At 43.6% G+C, this 16,988-nt stretch overlaps 1 protein-coding gene across 1 annotated transcript in view; it reads left to right on the top strand.

The window, feature by feature from the left end:
• immp2l (inner mitochondrial membrane peptidase subunit 2) overlaps positions 1–16,988 on the top strand; it is a 148,674-nt gene that overhangs the window by 126,919 nt on the left and 4,767 nt on the right. The window contains exon 5 of the mRNA XM_044192522.1: positions 8,619–8,721. Coding sequence (XP_044048457.1) covers positions 8,619–8,721 — 103 coding nt within the window. The remainder of the gene's footprint in view (positions 1–8,618; positions 8,722–16,988) is intronic.

The following is a 16,988-nucleotide window of genomic DNA, read 5'->3' as shown; positions in this document are numbered from 1 at the left end:
CGCAGCAGGAGAACAGAGCAGGCCGGGCTGCTGGCTCTGATACAGCAACTTCTCAAAACCCACTGATTGTTGGACGTTTTTTTATTTATTACAGAGACCATCGTGTCCCCAGTCTGTCTCTCTGCACATTCTTTTTATTTTTACCTTTTAATCAGGAGCATCAGAACATGAAACTTTGGCACAGACTCTGCAAACTCTCAAACCTCTAAACTTGTGAGTGATGACTGAAGGGGGATTATTCATCATTGTGTTACTACATACAGGATATAGTTTAGGTTATGTGATCATTAGTTACAGGTCACCATATTTTGGTCTTCTTGTGCAAAGTTTTCAAACACATTTCTGTGCATTTTGCTTCACACTTCGCTCTCTCTTGTACTTGTAAAGGCTACAAGGTCAAATTTGACCCTCTGAAGTCACAGCTTTCAGTAACACCTCATTCTCATATATTTTTTAAGAGTGACTCATCACCCAAACACTTAGATAAAAAATAGAAAACAAAACCTGCCACAAGGGTCGATGCTGACCCTTTTTGAAGGTTATTTAGCGAGCTATTATTTCTCCTTTATTGTGAAAATCTGGGGGGGCCAGATAAACTTCAAATTCTCTTTTATAATTTTACACATTTTGTATTTTAACACAGAAAAATTGGAACAAAACCTGCCAAAAGCACAGAATGCAAAGTGTCGATACATTCAGCAGCATGACCGGATAAAACAGAGTAAAAGCTTACTTTATGCTGGGAAAAGAACTGTCATGCATTAGTGATAAAAACAGTTATTTATCTATCTAGGATTCTTTTTATTACACTGAAAAGTGAAACTCCTGCTGTGGCGAGAGTACGTCGGCAGAACTGCGGGTTTCAACCCACAGAAGCAGAGAAGCAACAGGTTTCTGCTCCGCGTGACTCACTGCTGAATTACTCTTAATTTAAGTTTCGGCCTATTCTTAGTCCTCCTTCAAATCAACTCGGTCAAGTTCCGGCCCCCGCACCTGTCAATCATCTTGATTAGCTGTCATCTCTTCTGGAGCTGAGGGCCAAGAGAGTCCATGAAGCCTCCACGTTTGTTGAAGAATGAAACAACCAACGCAAACAATCAGCAATTAAAAAGCAACACTGCTTCACTGATTTTTAGTTTCTCACAGATTTTCATCTTTGTAGTTGTTGTTGTTGTACCTTCTCTTGATTTTTCATTGCACAACAAATTGTGGATAGGCCCAAAAATGCCCCAATCTTTACTGATAAATGCAGTTTCACATTTTTTAAAAAGCCCAGACTGATGAGGTATAGTGTATTTTTCACTTCCTATGTGGGGAAGATTTGAAAACCAACACCAAAACTTTTTTTTTGTAAATTGGTTGAGCCGACTCTTTCATTTCAGTAAATGTGGGGAATCTGCAGACACTCTCATTTTTATGCAGCTGCACATTCAGGCAGAGGGAACAGTTGGATTTTTACATCAGAACATCTCTCCCAGTAATAATGTCTTACTGGAGCAGATTCAAGCACTAATATGATGTATCTATGACACCAGTGGCAGTCTGTGGCAGGACGAGGATGTCCAGATGTTGAAGGAATTGTTACATTTTAGTATACTAATGACTGTTCTGATGCAGACAGGGCTGCAGACACCTTTACAATACTGAGGTCATAAGTCTGAGCAACCCCCAGATCATTTTTAAAAGAAGTAAGAAACCTGAAAGTCTTTTTTTTTCTATGTTTGAAACAGTTGAGCTTCACTACATGATGCTTTAAAGTCTGTTGTTTAGCTTTTTCCAGAAAATATGGTATCTGCCTTTAAACTTTAAAGTCCCTCTCCACTCAAAATTGTGTTTTGCTTATTGTTCACCTGGATGTGTGTGCAGAGTTTGTTGCTCACCTTAAATCTCACTTTAACACCTGGACATACCTGCAAGATTGTGTGACATCACAACTAGTCTGGAAGCCAATCACGGTCCAGTATGCAACTTATACGAGTGTGATGTGGAAACCTGCAGCCTCCAGGTCACGGTTCTCCGCGCATCTCTAAGCAACATGCAGCTGAATCAGGTGCTTCTCAGTTTGAGGACGGCAAACTTTCAAGGGACAGACGCTGGAGCACACTGATTGATTTGCAGCCTTTAATTGTGCAAACAGCATGTGTCTTCATGAGTCAAAAAGACGTAGTGTCAAAACGTTAGTCTGTTTGCACAATTAAAGGCTGTGAACTGATAAGCCTTTCAGTGAAGTCGGAGACATCTTGTGTCCAGCAGTTAAACGTTTGAAATGAACCATATTTGTTTATTCATAGATTCTGGATTATTCAATCAGGTAGAAGAAAGAGATGCCATTTTATGAATTTGAACAAGGTAGTTGAACCTTTGTGTTTGGAAAAACAGACACAAATTATTATTCAATTCAAAGTATTTTTACAAAAACAATCTTTAAATTATAAAATAGAAACGGCAATTCAGATCTCTCAGGATAAAACACGGAGGACATGTCCTCTACAGCATGTGATGCAGATGCTGCAGCATAATATGATGCATCAAAACACATCATCCAGCTAAGTGACACACAGAGGAAACACAGTCGCTGTGACAGACAGCACAAGCCATCCAGTGAACCAGTAAACGCATCAGATCGCATGTCCACAGTCTGGCCCTGCAGCAGCGCTGGCGAGGCTGAGAGGAAGTGGCAGGGCATCAGACCGACAGAGGCGTGTTCACAGTATCATAACACGCCATCATCATGTGATTCATCCCGGCAGCTGTTTGTGTCGGGTGCCACTGTTCAAATTACAGGTCACCGGCTGGGGAGGGGATGAATAATTAACGTGCCTGTGATGGGTTCCCTGGCGGAGGCGGCGCTGACGACGCTGGCTGTCAGCCTGTGTTGTCTTACTGGGGCCAGTCTGACATAAATCACAGCTCCGGTTTTAATTCGGCCACGCAGGCCAGACCGTCTGCCTGCCACATAACCGTCAGCCGCAGAGAGAGGATTGTTTTACAGATTCATCTCCAAACAGAGATGTTTGTACCGCACGTAAATCTCCCATCGCCGCTGTCAGGCCAGAGGAAAATAAGTGGGAGTGTTGACTGTGGCGCGGTGCAGGAGAATCTGCAATGAAGTAATGGTAACACATAAATAAAGTTTATTTGTCTGTTAAACCATTATACAGGTCCCCTTCCAGCAGGAGGCAGCCATCACTGACACGAAAAGTCAGTCCTACTCTAACAAAGTGACACAAAAACACAAACTAATGTTCCTCTACAGGAACTAAAGTCCTACACTTTACACACAGAATAGTGAAGAAAGGCCTTCATCGGTATTTTGGAAATGAACTTAATCTGTGCTTAGACCAGTAAACACAGCATAGATACTGTATGCCATTTAGGCTTTTATCAAAATTGCCCAAACCTGGCTGCCAAAATTTAATTTGGCGTTTTCTCACAGCAAGGGGAATTTGTGACCAAAAACAAACACTGCATTTATCTTCCATTGCTGCACGGTGTTCAGGCTGGCCAGCTAAACGTCATTCAGTGATCCTCCCAATACAATGTCATCACCAAATGGTCAACAGTGTCATGTGATTGGTTTTGGTATGGTATTGCTTTTTAGTCATGCTAGCGGCTCTATGGAAGCAAAGTGTCTGTCGGTCGGTCGGTCGGTCGGTCGGTCGGTCTCTAAACTCTGAACTGAATAGCAGTATGTACCTGTAGCTGACATTACAGCAGCCCATTTGATGAGCTCTTGCTCTGATTGTTGTTGATTGTTGATGTGTTGGTTTTAGCATGTTTCCAGATTTGCAGAAACACTTTGACTTCACACCGAGCTGATTAAAAAAAGAACCAAGTCACTCCGGACGGGATGTAAATTACAGGAGGACCAGTGAGTTCGCTCTGTTGTGCCTTGGTACAGCCTCACAGAGCCGCTAGCATGGCTGTAGACTCTTAGTCTTGTTAATAATAATTTGTCCTTCTTTTAAATTAATCATTTAGTCTATAAAACACCAAAAAATGCCCATCACAAGCTCTAAGAGTCCAAAGTGATGCCATCAAGCTGTCCAAAACCCAGAGATATTCAGTTTACAATCATACAAAACAGAAAAAGCAACACATTTGAAAAACGGGAACCAGCAGATGTTTGGCATTGCTGCTTGATAAATGACTTAAATGATCAAATGATTATCAAAATTATTGTTGAATAAATGAATTTTCTGTTTATGGACTAATCATTTTAGCACTAGTATTAAATCGGCCATACAGTAGCATTACTACATATATCTTTAGACAGAAGTGAAGCTCTGACTCCGGTAGTGTCGGTGCTGTACGTCAACGCTTTGAGCAACACTGGATTGTTTAGGAATTCATGCATGATGAAATCCATTCACCCGTAAATCTCTCCATCCACATATAAACTGAGCCACAGCTGGAGTGTATGGCAGGTGATGTCAGAAATGATAGATCATACACACCGTCACCCTGTCAGGACTAAAATCTAGCGGAAAACTCTGGAAGGTTCGGAAATTCACAGATAATAAACGGTGACGGAAAAGTTTGGCTATTGACAGCTTAAATCCAGAGACATAATGAGGAGCATCAGCCTTCAGGAGCACATATCAGTCAAATACAACACACACAGGTCAGGGCAGCTTTAAGTCTTAATCCAGTGTGTGGAGCTGTCAGCGGCTGTCGACCTCTGCCTCATTAAACTGCTGTCAACCTCCTCCGCAACATTCATCAGCTGCTGTTAACACTGATGAAAGGAGGTGCGTGCGTTCAGGAGAAATGTGAATGTTTAACTCGTCTTAGTGAAGCATCCCCCTCGTCGCCTCGCTGAAGCACTCACACACTGTCGCGTTCAGGCAGCGATAACAAGGCAATTTGTAGCATCTGGAAGCTGTTTGAAGCGTCCGCAGCGTCACCGCGTGTTCTTTTGTTATTTTGGTACGTATGAGTAAGTCTGCTGTGTCCAGGAACGGATGAGTTTGTCTGCTGTATCTGGGTTAAACCCTCAGTAACAAGACGCCGTCTGTCCGACTCAGGTTAGTCTGGGGACACACTGCAAGACTTTCAGACACACGTTAATAAAAAGAAAATATTGACTGGATTCACAGGGTTTATCAGCTCCAAAGTTTCGCCCTAGTTGTTTTTAAAAGGAAAAAGATGATCAGTAACATTTCACTCATATTAAATGTAAGCATTTTGGCCACACACAGAATTCAGCTCATGTCTCTCTGAAATAGGAACTGTATAACAGAGTGTAACGCTAACGCTTTCCCACGTGAGAACTGGCAGCCATTTTGGATCTACGTCACACACGGCATGGGAATCTAAGAACATCCTTTTCCTACTGTATGGAAATGGTGCGTTCACACTCGGTTGTGTTTTAATGTGTTCGTTAAACCCAGAATGTTACATAAAACTTACATTACCTCAACACATAAGCTTGCAATAATACTCAGCAGCCATCATGGGAATAGGAATAAAAATAACTGAATTTAGCAGAAATTCAGTTATTAACTTTGCAAGATAATTAGCTTTTGCTATAAAGGCTTGCTAGCAGCTAGCTGAAGTGGCCTGAATGTGTAAACATGAAAAGTGAACATTTAATTCCTTTGAAATCTCTATATTGATTCGTTTTTTGGGGGGTTTGATTGGTGACCTGTGAAATGGTACATTTTTGTTAATGTTTGTGGAGAAGTGGTTAAATTTTTCACAACTTTGTTACTCAGGGTCCATGATAGTTTGCACGCTTCTCTTATTCCTCAGCATGATGTTAAAATGCAAAACACAGAAAATCCTTCCCCTTTTTTTAACAACGGGGTCTTGTGGCATCCCAGAGGTTTGACAGTTCCTGGCAAAAGTGTTGCCACTTCGCCACAAAAACTGTACTCGACTTTCCATGTCAAAATGTTCCTCTTGAAGACACAGACATTAACAAATATTAATCATTTCACAGGTTACACAAACAAAAAAACATAATATGGAAATGGAATTAAAGGTTCACATTTTACACATTGAGCCCACTTCACTGAGCTAGCTAAGAGCTAATTCAAATTGTCGCTAGCATCTCTGCTAAATGAAGTTGTTTTGATTCATATCCCCATGATGGCTACTAACTCTTGTTGCAGTCCTATCTTACGTGTTGAGGTAATGTAAGATTTATATAAAGGTTAACATTCTGGGTAGAGTTTCTATCCTCAGGTCGCTTTCACGTCAAAATGAATACGGAAACAAGATGACTTTTATGTCACGTAGCATCTTTAATGGCCATATTTTACTTACAGACAGCCTGCGTAATAAAATACCCAACAATAATATAAGATAAAAACAATAACAATAAGACATAAAAATGAAATAAAATAAAACAGGAAATAAAAAGAAATGTTTTGAGAAGTGATTTAAAAGATGTCACTGATTCTGCAGCCTCGGATCTTCAGATAGACGGAAACAACAGACAAACCTGCCGAAGGGGAGTGTTTGAAACAGTTTGTGTCCAGGGTGGGGTGGGAGGGGTCGGCCACAATCCTTCCTGCCCGCCTCAGGGTCCTGGAGGCGTACAGGTTCCTCAGCACCTTCTTGGCGGAGCGAATGATACGCTGCAGTCTACCCTTGACCTTGGCAGTGGCAGCAGCGTACCAGCTGGTGATGGAGGAGGTGAGGATGGACTCGATGATGGCGGTGTAGAAGTCAGCCATCGCTGACCTCGGCAGGCTGAATTTATTCAGCTGCTGCAGGAAGTACGTCCTCTGCTGGGCTCTCTTGGCGAGGGCTCTGGGCGATGATGGCGCCCAGGAAGAGGAGGGACTCCACAGTGGTAGCAGTTTGTAACTATGCACTGGTTGAAATCAGCTCCACCTTTACCAGCAGCGACATTAGTGATGCTTATACATAATGCATCACTAATTATAATCCAGTGATATAACATATTCTGTTATATAACATAAACTGTTTTCTCTTTCGGCTGTTGTTGCACTGTAACTGTAGCTCTGTAGCATTTATGAGCCCAGTTAGAGCAGTTTTAAACGCAGTAATGCAGCACTGAGATGTACAATTTCTGTAAGTACCAAACAGGGACTACTGAGACGCATCACTCCACGATATTCCGGTAAAGACAGTTGAAGGAAGTGACGGGGGTCGATCCATAGTTCCTTCCCCTAATTTCAGTGTGGAGATAACATCAAGGTCACATCTCTTCACCGAGTTTACTGAAAGGAATTCTGGCTCGTGTAGAAAATTGCTAATTAAGGCAGAACTATGCAGTGCAGCTTAATGAAGAAGAGGTTCATCAGAAGAATTACAGCACTTCATCACAAAATAACTGCTGGGATGAATTTAAAAACCACGGATTGATGATATAACAGTGTGCGAGGGAGGATTGTTTTACCTGCGGCTGCTCTGCTCAGATTCTTCATCTCAACAGACCAAACCTGGTTAAATAAAAGGCTAAATGCAATGAAGTCAATCGTCCTTGGTTCTGTAAAGATTTCACACTTGTTCCTTCTTAAATGTAGCAGAGAATTGGTGTCACATAGGCTTTAACCTTTTTTTTTATTTCAACAAAAAGGTCCCAGCTTGTTTTTTTTTTTTTTTGTGAGTCAGTAAATTCAGCTGCTGTGGCTAAATCAATATTTATGTATCCAAGGCCTCTTCGGTCAGCCGGCCTCCCGGACCGGCGCACACACACGCATTAAGAATCGCAGACAAATTTCCATTTAAAAAGTCACTGAGGCTATAATTCACAATGTTCCTCTGCTAAATGATAAATCAGGGCTGGAACAGGCCCATAACAGTCCAGAGGGATGATGAAGGGCGTTGGACCATCTCCTCATAAACATGACGACCTGATTGAAGCAGCTACAAGAGGAGACGAACACCGCCACCCCCCACCCACCTCCACCCTTATTAGTCTGAATGTGTCCTCGGATCAGATCTTTGTTTGAGCGATAAGGCGGCGACGGGAAGTGACGCCGCAGGGATGATTTAGAGGCTGATGATTAACGATAATGAGATGAAAGCGATAATTGTCCCAGAGATTTGATCCGCCATCAACGAGGGGTCTTAATCGCAATTTTCCCCCAAATCTTGATCTTGATCATTCCTTTCTCTTGTCAGAGGTAATGAAGCAATTATTCAACCCACCTTGAAAGTTAAAATCTGTTTCTCACTTCAGTTCAGTTCGACCATATTTTCAACTTTGATGCTTCTGTTTGTTTTGCAGACACTGTTAATATAAAAAACAAAACGCCCACACCGAGGCATCACCTCACAGGGCTGTTTCTGTTCTGAGCGCCTGATAAGATGGTGAACATCACACCTGCTAAACATCAGCATGTTAACACTGCAATCAAGTACTCACACTCGCAGAGCTGCTTTTAAAGCAAACACTGCTCAAGGCTTTCCACTGAGTTCTAAATTGTCTTTCAATTCATTATTGATATTGTGAATCTCAACACTCAGTGAGCTGAGAGGAATTGTTAGTATTTGGATACGCTAATGGAACTAAAAGGAAATCAGGCGTCTTTAAACAAAAACTCTCAGCTGTTTTAACATCGTTAGGATTCACTGCCTGGAGGAATTTATTGCAAAAGCCTGATTAAAAACAAAATCTTATTCTTTTCTCTTCTCTTCAGGACTCTGGGCTACAAGAACCGATACGTTCGCGTTCCCGACGGTCACTTCTGGCTAGAGGGGGATCATCACGGGCACAGTCTGGACAGCAACAGCTTCGGACCGGTATGGACGGAGCCCACTGCTGTTACACAATATCAGCCCAGTCAACCAATCAAACCATCCGCACTGTGCATCGCTGACGTTTTCAGAAATATAACTGACTGATACAGAACCACTGCGATAAATAACAATAAAATAATCATCAACATTGTAACTAAACTGTAAAGTAGTGAAAGAAACACACACACGTCCCTGTGTCCAACAGTGTTACCATAGTGACTGACCTAAGGAGACTCAAAGTAGTGGCACATCTCATCACAAGTATATTTAACTTCTGGATTTAAGGTTTGTGTGTAATTTTATCCAAAAATTAGAGGTTTTAAACATAGCATAAACAAAATCTCACTAGTTTTTTTAACACCAAGACATTAATTAACGTATAGCATGACTAGGAGAAAAAGGAGTGAATGGGAAGGTGAAGTAAGCCTCACAATAACTACTGTCAAAGTGCCTTTGGGCAAGGCATTAAACCCTAAAACTGCTCCGTTCAGCTCTGATGGGAAAGCCTTGTTTGTACGGCGCAGACCTGCTGATAAAGAACATGGAGCTTAGTGAAAATCCATGGATAAATAAATGTGTGTGTGTGTGTGTGTCGTTTGTCATAGGTTAGGGATTTATCTGTCCAATCTGATGCTGAGCCGGGTTTACCTACATCCCCTTCTGGCTGGAGCAAAGATTTACAGTAAAGGAAACTGAAGTGACAGATTATGCATTTTCTGTGTGTGTGTGTGTGTGTGTGTGTGTGTGTGTGTTGCCTTTCTGTGTAGAAGACAAGTGTGTTAATGGATCTGGATGTTTCTGTCGACCTGGTTTGTCCATCCTGACGCACACTGCAGCATCTGCTTCTCCTCCAAACATAAGGATTTCATTAACGCTGTGTGTCTCCTGGTCTCCTGGTCTGGTCCCGGTGCAGAAACAGTATTAACATCCTCATACTGACTCCTCCTCTCCGTGATCTGTTTGTAGTTTGCCCCTCTCGGTTGAGCGGTATTAAACTTTCAGCAGAGAAGGTGCTGTTTGCTATGGATGGCACATTACAGGCCGAACAGAAGGCCCAGATCTCCAGCTGAAGGGAATCTAGCCGAGGAGCTCAGAAGAAATCCTCTCAGATCTGAAACCCAGAACACATGGACCAGCAGCTCCGCAGAGCTTCTCTGGCTTTACAGTTAACTCCCAAGACATTTCTCTGTGTACGGCAGCGGCAGCAGTCTGTAGCTACACCAGACAGAGGGACAGAAAGACAATTATTCAATGTGTTCTCATGTAGCATTGATATGATAACAAAAGGACAATAATGGAGTTTAGATTTGTTTAGCTTCAGTCAAACTAATTAAAACCTGAGCTCATCCCTTATGGGTAACTTTAATATTAACATTTAATTAATTTTCATCATATAAAGGCTAATTTTACCGCCACATAAACGATAGTAATAGATTTTTGCTTATTTACTGGAAAGAAATACACAAGAATCATAATTATCACAGAAAGGGAAGTGAAACACTTCATCTCATAAATTAGCAGCTTAATGTAGCGCACAACCAAATAGTTTGTGAGGATAATGAAGAATAAACTGCTTTACTTCCTCTCAATTCCAGCACATCCTGTGTGTCCTAAAAGATGCACAACATCTTAAAGTAAAAAATTAAAAAACTTAAAAATCCATAACATTTAGAGGCCTGGACTCTGTAAGGACAGAGGTGTTGTAAGATTTGAACGTCCTGACACTATTTACATTTTTTTAATCAACAATACAAACTACAAAGTCAAGAGTGACCAAGTTCAGTCAACAAAAAAACTGAACATTATGAGCTTTACTGTACCACCCTGGTATTTACATTATTTATATAAATTTGTCTACCTGCATATTTGTGCGTTAAGAGCTGCTGCACATTTCAAGATACATCAGAATCAGAATCAGAATCAGAAATACTTTATTGATCCCCGTAGGGAAACTCTTTGTTCCAGTAGCTCTTCTTTACGTCAGTGCACACAGGAGAAAACGATAATTTAAACTATAAACAGGTCCGAAATAAATTAAGTAACATGTTGGTATAAGTATAAGATAAACTAAGTGTCGAGTACCAAGTGGGTTTACTGGTAGATGGTGAAGTACAGTATAAATACAATGTCACTAATTATGTAATAAATAATAGTAAAAGCGGAGGTGCATGTACTGTCGAGAGTAATTGAGGTATATCCGTAACAGTAATAAGAAAAACTAACAAGGAAAACTAATATTGCACTTGAGTAGTAAACAGAATATTGCACAATTATTATTAAGATGTAATGCTCAATGTCCAGTTTAGTGACCTAGGGTCAAACAGACTAATCCTTAGAGGAGGAGTTAAATAGTTTGATGGCCACAGGCAGGAATGACTTCCTGTGGCGCTCTGTGGTGCTCTTTGGTGGGATGAGTCTTCCACTGAAGGTGCTCCTTTGTTTAGCCAGCACGTCATGGAGCGGGTGGGAGACACTGTCCAAGATGGCGTGTAGTTTGGCCAGCATCCTCCTCTCTGACACCACCGCCAGAGAGTCCAGCTCCACCCCACAATGTTACTGGCCTTACGGATCAGTTTGTTCAGTCTGTTTGCGTCCGCTACCTTTTAACCTGCTGCCCCAGCATGCAACAGCATACAGGATAGCACTGGCCACCACAGACTCATAGAACATCTTCAGCATTGTCCGGCAGATGTTGAAGGACCTCAGCCTCCTCAGAAAATAGAGGCGGCTCTGGCCCTTCCTGTAAACAGCCTGAGTGTTCCTGGTCCAGTCCAGTTTATTATCCAAGTGTACTCCCAGGTACTTGTAGTCCTCCACAATGTCCACACTGACCCCTGGATGGAAACCGGGTCGCGGTGCCTTGGTCCTCCGTGAGATCCACAATCAGCTCCTTTGACTTTGTTGCATTGAGCTGCAGATGGTTCTGCTCACACCATGAAACAAAGTTACCCACCACAGCCCTGTACTCCGTCTCATCACCACCGCTGACACATCCCACCACAGCAGAGTCATCAGAAAACTTCTGAAGGTGGCAGGACTCTGTGTGGTGGCTGAAGTCTGTGGTGTAGATGGTGAAGAGGAAGGGAGAGAGGACAGTCCCCTGAGGGGCCCCAGTGTTGCTGACCACGCTGTCTGACACACAGTGCTGCAGCCGCACATGCTGTGGTCTGCCAGTCAGGTAGTCCACAATCCAGGACACAAGGGGGCGTCCACCTGCATCGCTGCCAGCTTCTCTCCCAGCAGGGCAGGCCGGATGGTGTTAAAAGCACTGGAGAAGTCAAAAACATGATCCTCACCGTGCTTGCCGGCCTGTCCAGGTGGGTGTGGATGCGGTTAAGCAGGTAGATGATGGCGTCCTCAACTCCCAGTCGGGGCTGGTAGGCGAACTGAAGGGGATCCAGGAGGGGTCTGACCATGGGCCGCAGCTGTTCCAGCACTAGTCTCTCCAGGGTCTTCATTATGTGGGAGGTCAGTGCCACCGGTCTGTAGTCCTTGGAGCCACTGGGACGTGGCGTCTTCGGCACAGGAACGAGGCAAGATGTCTTCCACAGAATGGGGACCCTTTGAAGACTCAGGCTCAGGTTAAAGACGTGTTGAAGGACTCCACAAAGCTGGGGGCACAGGCTTTTAGCACCCGGGGCTAACGCCATCGGGGCCTGCAGCCTTGTTCGAGTGGAGCCTCATCAGCTGTCCTCTCACCTGGTCAGCAGTCAGGCACACAGCAGAAGTTACAGGTGGGGAGGGGGAGTCGTCGGTCTGGAGAGGGCCGTTAGCCTGATGGGGAGGGGGGAGCAGAGTACTCAGAGGAGATTGAGGGCCGACAGCAGCTGAGTTAGAGGGGGGATGAGCAGGAGCCGGTGTGTCGAATCTGTTAAAGAACAGATTCAGTTCGTTGGCCCTGTCCAAGCTGCCTTCAACTCCTCTGCTGCCAGTCGGTCTGAAGCCAGTGATGGTCTTCCTGCCGCTCCAGACCTCCCTCATATTGTTCTGCTGGAGTTTCCGCTCCAGCTTCCTCCTGTACTTCTCTTTGGCCTCCCTGATTTTCACCTTCAGGTCGGCCTGGATTGCCCTCACCTCCTCCCTATTACCATCAGTAAAGGCCCTCCTCTTGGCATTTAGAATGTCCTTGATGTCTTTTGTTACCCACGGTTTGTTATTTGGGTAACAATGGACCGTCTTAGTTGGGACATTGCAGTCCACACAGAAGTTAATGTAGCCAGTGATGCACTCAGTGAGCCCGTCAATGTCCTCTCCATGAGGCTCACAGAGTGCATCCCAGTTTGTCACTTGAAACATTCCTGCAGTGTCTCATAGGCCTCCCCTGACCATCTCCTCACTGTCCTTGTGGTCACAGGCTGCCTTTTAACCAGAGGCACATAGCAGGGTTTAAGATGAACCAGGTTGTGGTCTGACCTACCCAGAGGGGGGAGGGGGGAAGAGCTGTATGCGTCCTTAACGTTGGCATACAGCAGGTCCAGTGTCCTCTCCTCTCTAGTAGGACAGCTCACATACTGGGTGAAATTAGTCAGTGTTGTTGAAACACTGACATGGTTGAAGTCACCCGAGATTAATATGAGTGCACTCGGATGTTGAGTCTGTAGATGTGCTATGGCGGTGTGAATGGCGTTGCACGCCGATGCCGGGTTAGCAGAGGGGGGGATGTAAACAGCCACAACAATGGCATGTGAAAATTCACGTGGCAGATAATATGGCCGGAGTCCCACAGCTAACAGTTCAATGTCCGGGGTACAGATACTCTGCTTGATAGTGACGTGACCAGGGTTACACCATCTGTTGTTGACCAGAACAGCAAGCCCGCCGCCTTTCCGCTTACCGCTCCCGGTGTGATCCCTGTCGGCCCGAACAGTCTGAAAGCCGTCGATGGAAACGTTATGATCCGGGATATCCTGGTGTAGCCATGTCTCAGAGAAGCACATCAAACTACACTCATGGAACTCCGTCTGACTCGGGCTAACGCTGTTAGCTCGTCCATTTTATTCACCAGCGATCTCACGTTGCCCATGACGAGAGAAGGCAGACACGGCTTAAATCTCTTGTTCTTAAGTCTCTTTTGTCTGCACCCCTCTCTCTTCCCTCGCCGCTTCGTTCCACCTCTGCATCCTCGGTGTGTCCTCCTCCAGATCTCAGTGGGGACATCGGTTGTCCTGGGCGCCATGCTGCCCGGCTTCAGCGCGATCAGCTGTTCCCTGGTGTAAACAATGCGGCCAAACAGCTGATCTGCAGCGGTGCCCCGACCGAGTAGCAGAAGAAGAAATTCCACGGCGAAAAAAAGTACAAAAACACTTTCTACCCTCATTTTCGCAAAGAGCGTAGTTTAAATTACACTTACACACAAGTTACAAAAGTTTGGAAGAAAAAAGTAAAGTTAAAAGTTGGAAAAAGTAAGACGACGAGACGGAGCTACAGCAACAGGCAGCATGCGGGCTGGCGCATGCGCATGCGCACATCATACTCACTTTGTGAAATTCTAACCTTGCAGACCCAGACTGGGCATGGCCTGGCAAGCTGATTGGCCTGGAGGGTCAGGCCAGGGTTAAAAATGCTAAATGAAATGTGTAAATCAATATGATCTCTGTCTGTCATCACGCGCATTTGGTCGCACGCACACACACATCGACGCAGCGTTCAGTCAGTGCGTGGAGTGTGTGTGTGTGTGGTCGAGCAGTGTGGAGAAAAAATGGATAGTACAGGAGAAAGGGAGAACGGGTAGAGCTGAGATATGTTCACGAGAAAGGGGCGGGGTTGGTGTTTCAGAAAGAAAAACCAAACTAGCGGTGCCGCCCTCATCACAACTACCTCTGCTGAGTTGATTCTATGTTTTAAAAAACGCAATCATGCTATGTAGGAAAGGAAATAATCTGGAAAACGTCGGGGGGAAGTACCAGAGCTTCATGATGATCAACACAAGTCCAGTCAGAGCCCTGAGTCTGCAAAACAAACACTCCAAAAGTGCACAGAAATGATATATATGAATATTTATTCCTGCCTTAATTAAGGAAGTGCAGTCGACTAACTCTTGAAACTGAAGACGCTTGTGTTTGGCTGTTTTTAACTGTTTGAAGTAAAAGAGATGTTAGTGGCATAAACAGAAAAATATCTCACCAAAACGCTTACAGTACACGTGTTGTGAATGTGGAGATTGGCCTGGACTGACGTTAGATTCCCAGCCTGGATTATTTTCCCAGTCCGGCCCTGTAACCGTGTAAACATCAACACATTGAACAAACCTTGTTGTAAACTGCCACTGTTTGATTTTCAGCACGCAGGCAGCAGTACAGTATGTACAGGAAGTGTCGAGAGTATTGAGTATGTACAGGAGCCGTAAGTAACGCTTCCATTTTGATTGCTGGCAGTTTGGTTGGTAACATATTTTTTCATTCACTGAATTGCCATTTCATTACACCTCATCGTTGTGTTCATGTTGACCATTACCTGTTTGGAAGGAATCATTTTTGTTATCACTGTTGTGATTATTATGTTATTTTGCCCTAACCAATCAGTAGCGAGTGAAATATCCATTCACACCGATGTCATTTTCAGTTGTGTAGGAGCAGTTAACTTAACTTTATATTTCTGTAAGTCGACTAACAATAACCTGTACAGCTGCGTCCATCTCATCCACGCCAATCACCATTTTCACAGCCATTTTTCTGTCGCTACCCATGTTGCTCTGGCGCAGGGAGATTCTTCAATCCCACCTACAAAGTTCTGATTGGCTCGGTTTGTTTTTCCAACCAGGGAAACATCCGCCAATGAGCACAACACCAGACCTATTTGATTCACAAAACAAATTGTCTATGTGGGCGACAGTGGTCTGGACCTTTCCCCTTTTTACACTTACTTATGTGATTTGTGCTACATGTTAGCAAAGAAATCAAATGAAACTTTTACCAGGTGGTGTAAATGCAGTGGTCTTTCTGTCTTCATCTCTCTTTGTCATTCTCCTAGTGTACGTTTTATTGGGCAGCACTTTGAGGTGGGGTTAAAGAGCAGCCGTCAGCTTCCATCCCTCCTAACAGACATCACCATCGTGCACTTCACAAAATCGCATTATCTCTTTATTCTTGCCGAACGGCTGAAGCTGCGGCAGCATCTCACCAGGCCTCCGCACCATTATGTTTCTTTTTATTAGAGGAAAACCTCATGTCACACTACGCACTCACATCTGACAGTTTAATGTCACTACCAAATATTCATACCAGGAGGAACATGACTAAAACTGCTAAATCAACGGGGTATATTCAGGATATATCCCATCCAGCGATGAGGTCTCATTTCAATAATATGTTGTTTTTAAATCTGGCCTGCAGTGCTCGCTGCCTCCCACCACACAGTGTTTTCACTCAGAAACACATCAGCTCCCACAAATGATGCACTCAGCCTGGGTCGAACAGAAATAGTCCAAAACAAACAAAAAAATAACAACACCCACAATATCTACATACAGTATATAGTGTAAACTTTATATGAAGTGTGAGTCTTGCTCACTTTCTTTTTTCTTTTCTTTTTTTTTTTTACTTTTCTCAAAGTTTTTTTGTTTTCCAAGAAATTCAAAACTTTGAGAAATATAGGAAAACTCTGAACGCAATACTCAGACAAGCCAAGACTTCATGTCAGTCGATCTCACGCTGTGGGACATATGGCCTATTAAAGCATTTAAAGGTGCAATAAATAAGATTTTTACTGAGCCCAAAGCACGAAATGACCACAATACATCTGTTGATGGGGGGTGTTGATCGATACCAGTGAGTCAGCCAGCTGCTGAGATTTCTGCCTTTCAGACCTCTATACCCACCCCGATGTAGAAGGAAACACGGGGAGGAAGGAATCAATGAACCAGAGAAAGTGCTGAGGTAAAAAACTAGGAACTAAAGGATGAACCAAGGAACTACACAAGTCACCAGTGAAGGAACCAAGTAACCAATTAACCAAAAAAATTACCAAGGAACCAAAGAAAGAGCTGAAGAGGACAAAACTGAGCTAAAGAGCGATTCAACAAACCAAAGAAAGAAACTAAGGAATTAGAGGAACCAAAGACCCAATAAAAATGAAGAATGAACCAATGGGAACCAATAAACCAAAGGAAGAGCTGAAGAAGAAAAGGAACTAAGGAACTTAAGAAAGAACTAGGGAGCTAAAGAAGAACCGAGGAACTGTACTGTAAGTCACCAGTGTATCAAAGAAGGAAACAAAGAACCCAAAAATGAACAATTAAATCCCCAGTTCCTCCTTCTTTCCTTCTTTGGAAC

Source organism: Siniperca chuatsi, linkage group LG4 (genome assembly GCF_020085105.1).
Source record: "Siniperca chuatsi isolate FFG_IHB_CAS linkage group LG4, ASM2008510v1, whole genome shotgun sequence".
Lineage (NCBI taxonomy): Eukaryota > Metazoa > Chordata > Actinopteri > Centrarchiformes > Sinipercidae > Siniperca > Siniperca chuatsi.
This window is presented reverse-complemented; position numbering and strand designations above follow the sequence as displayed.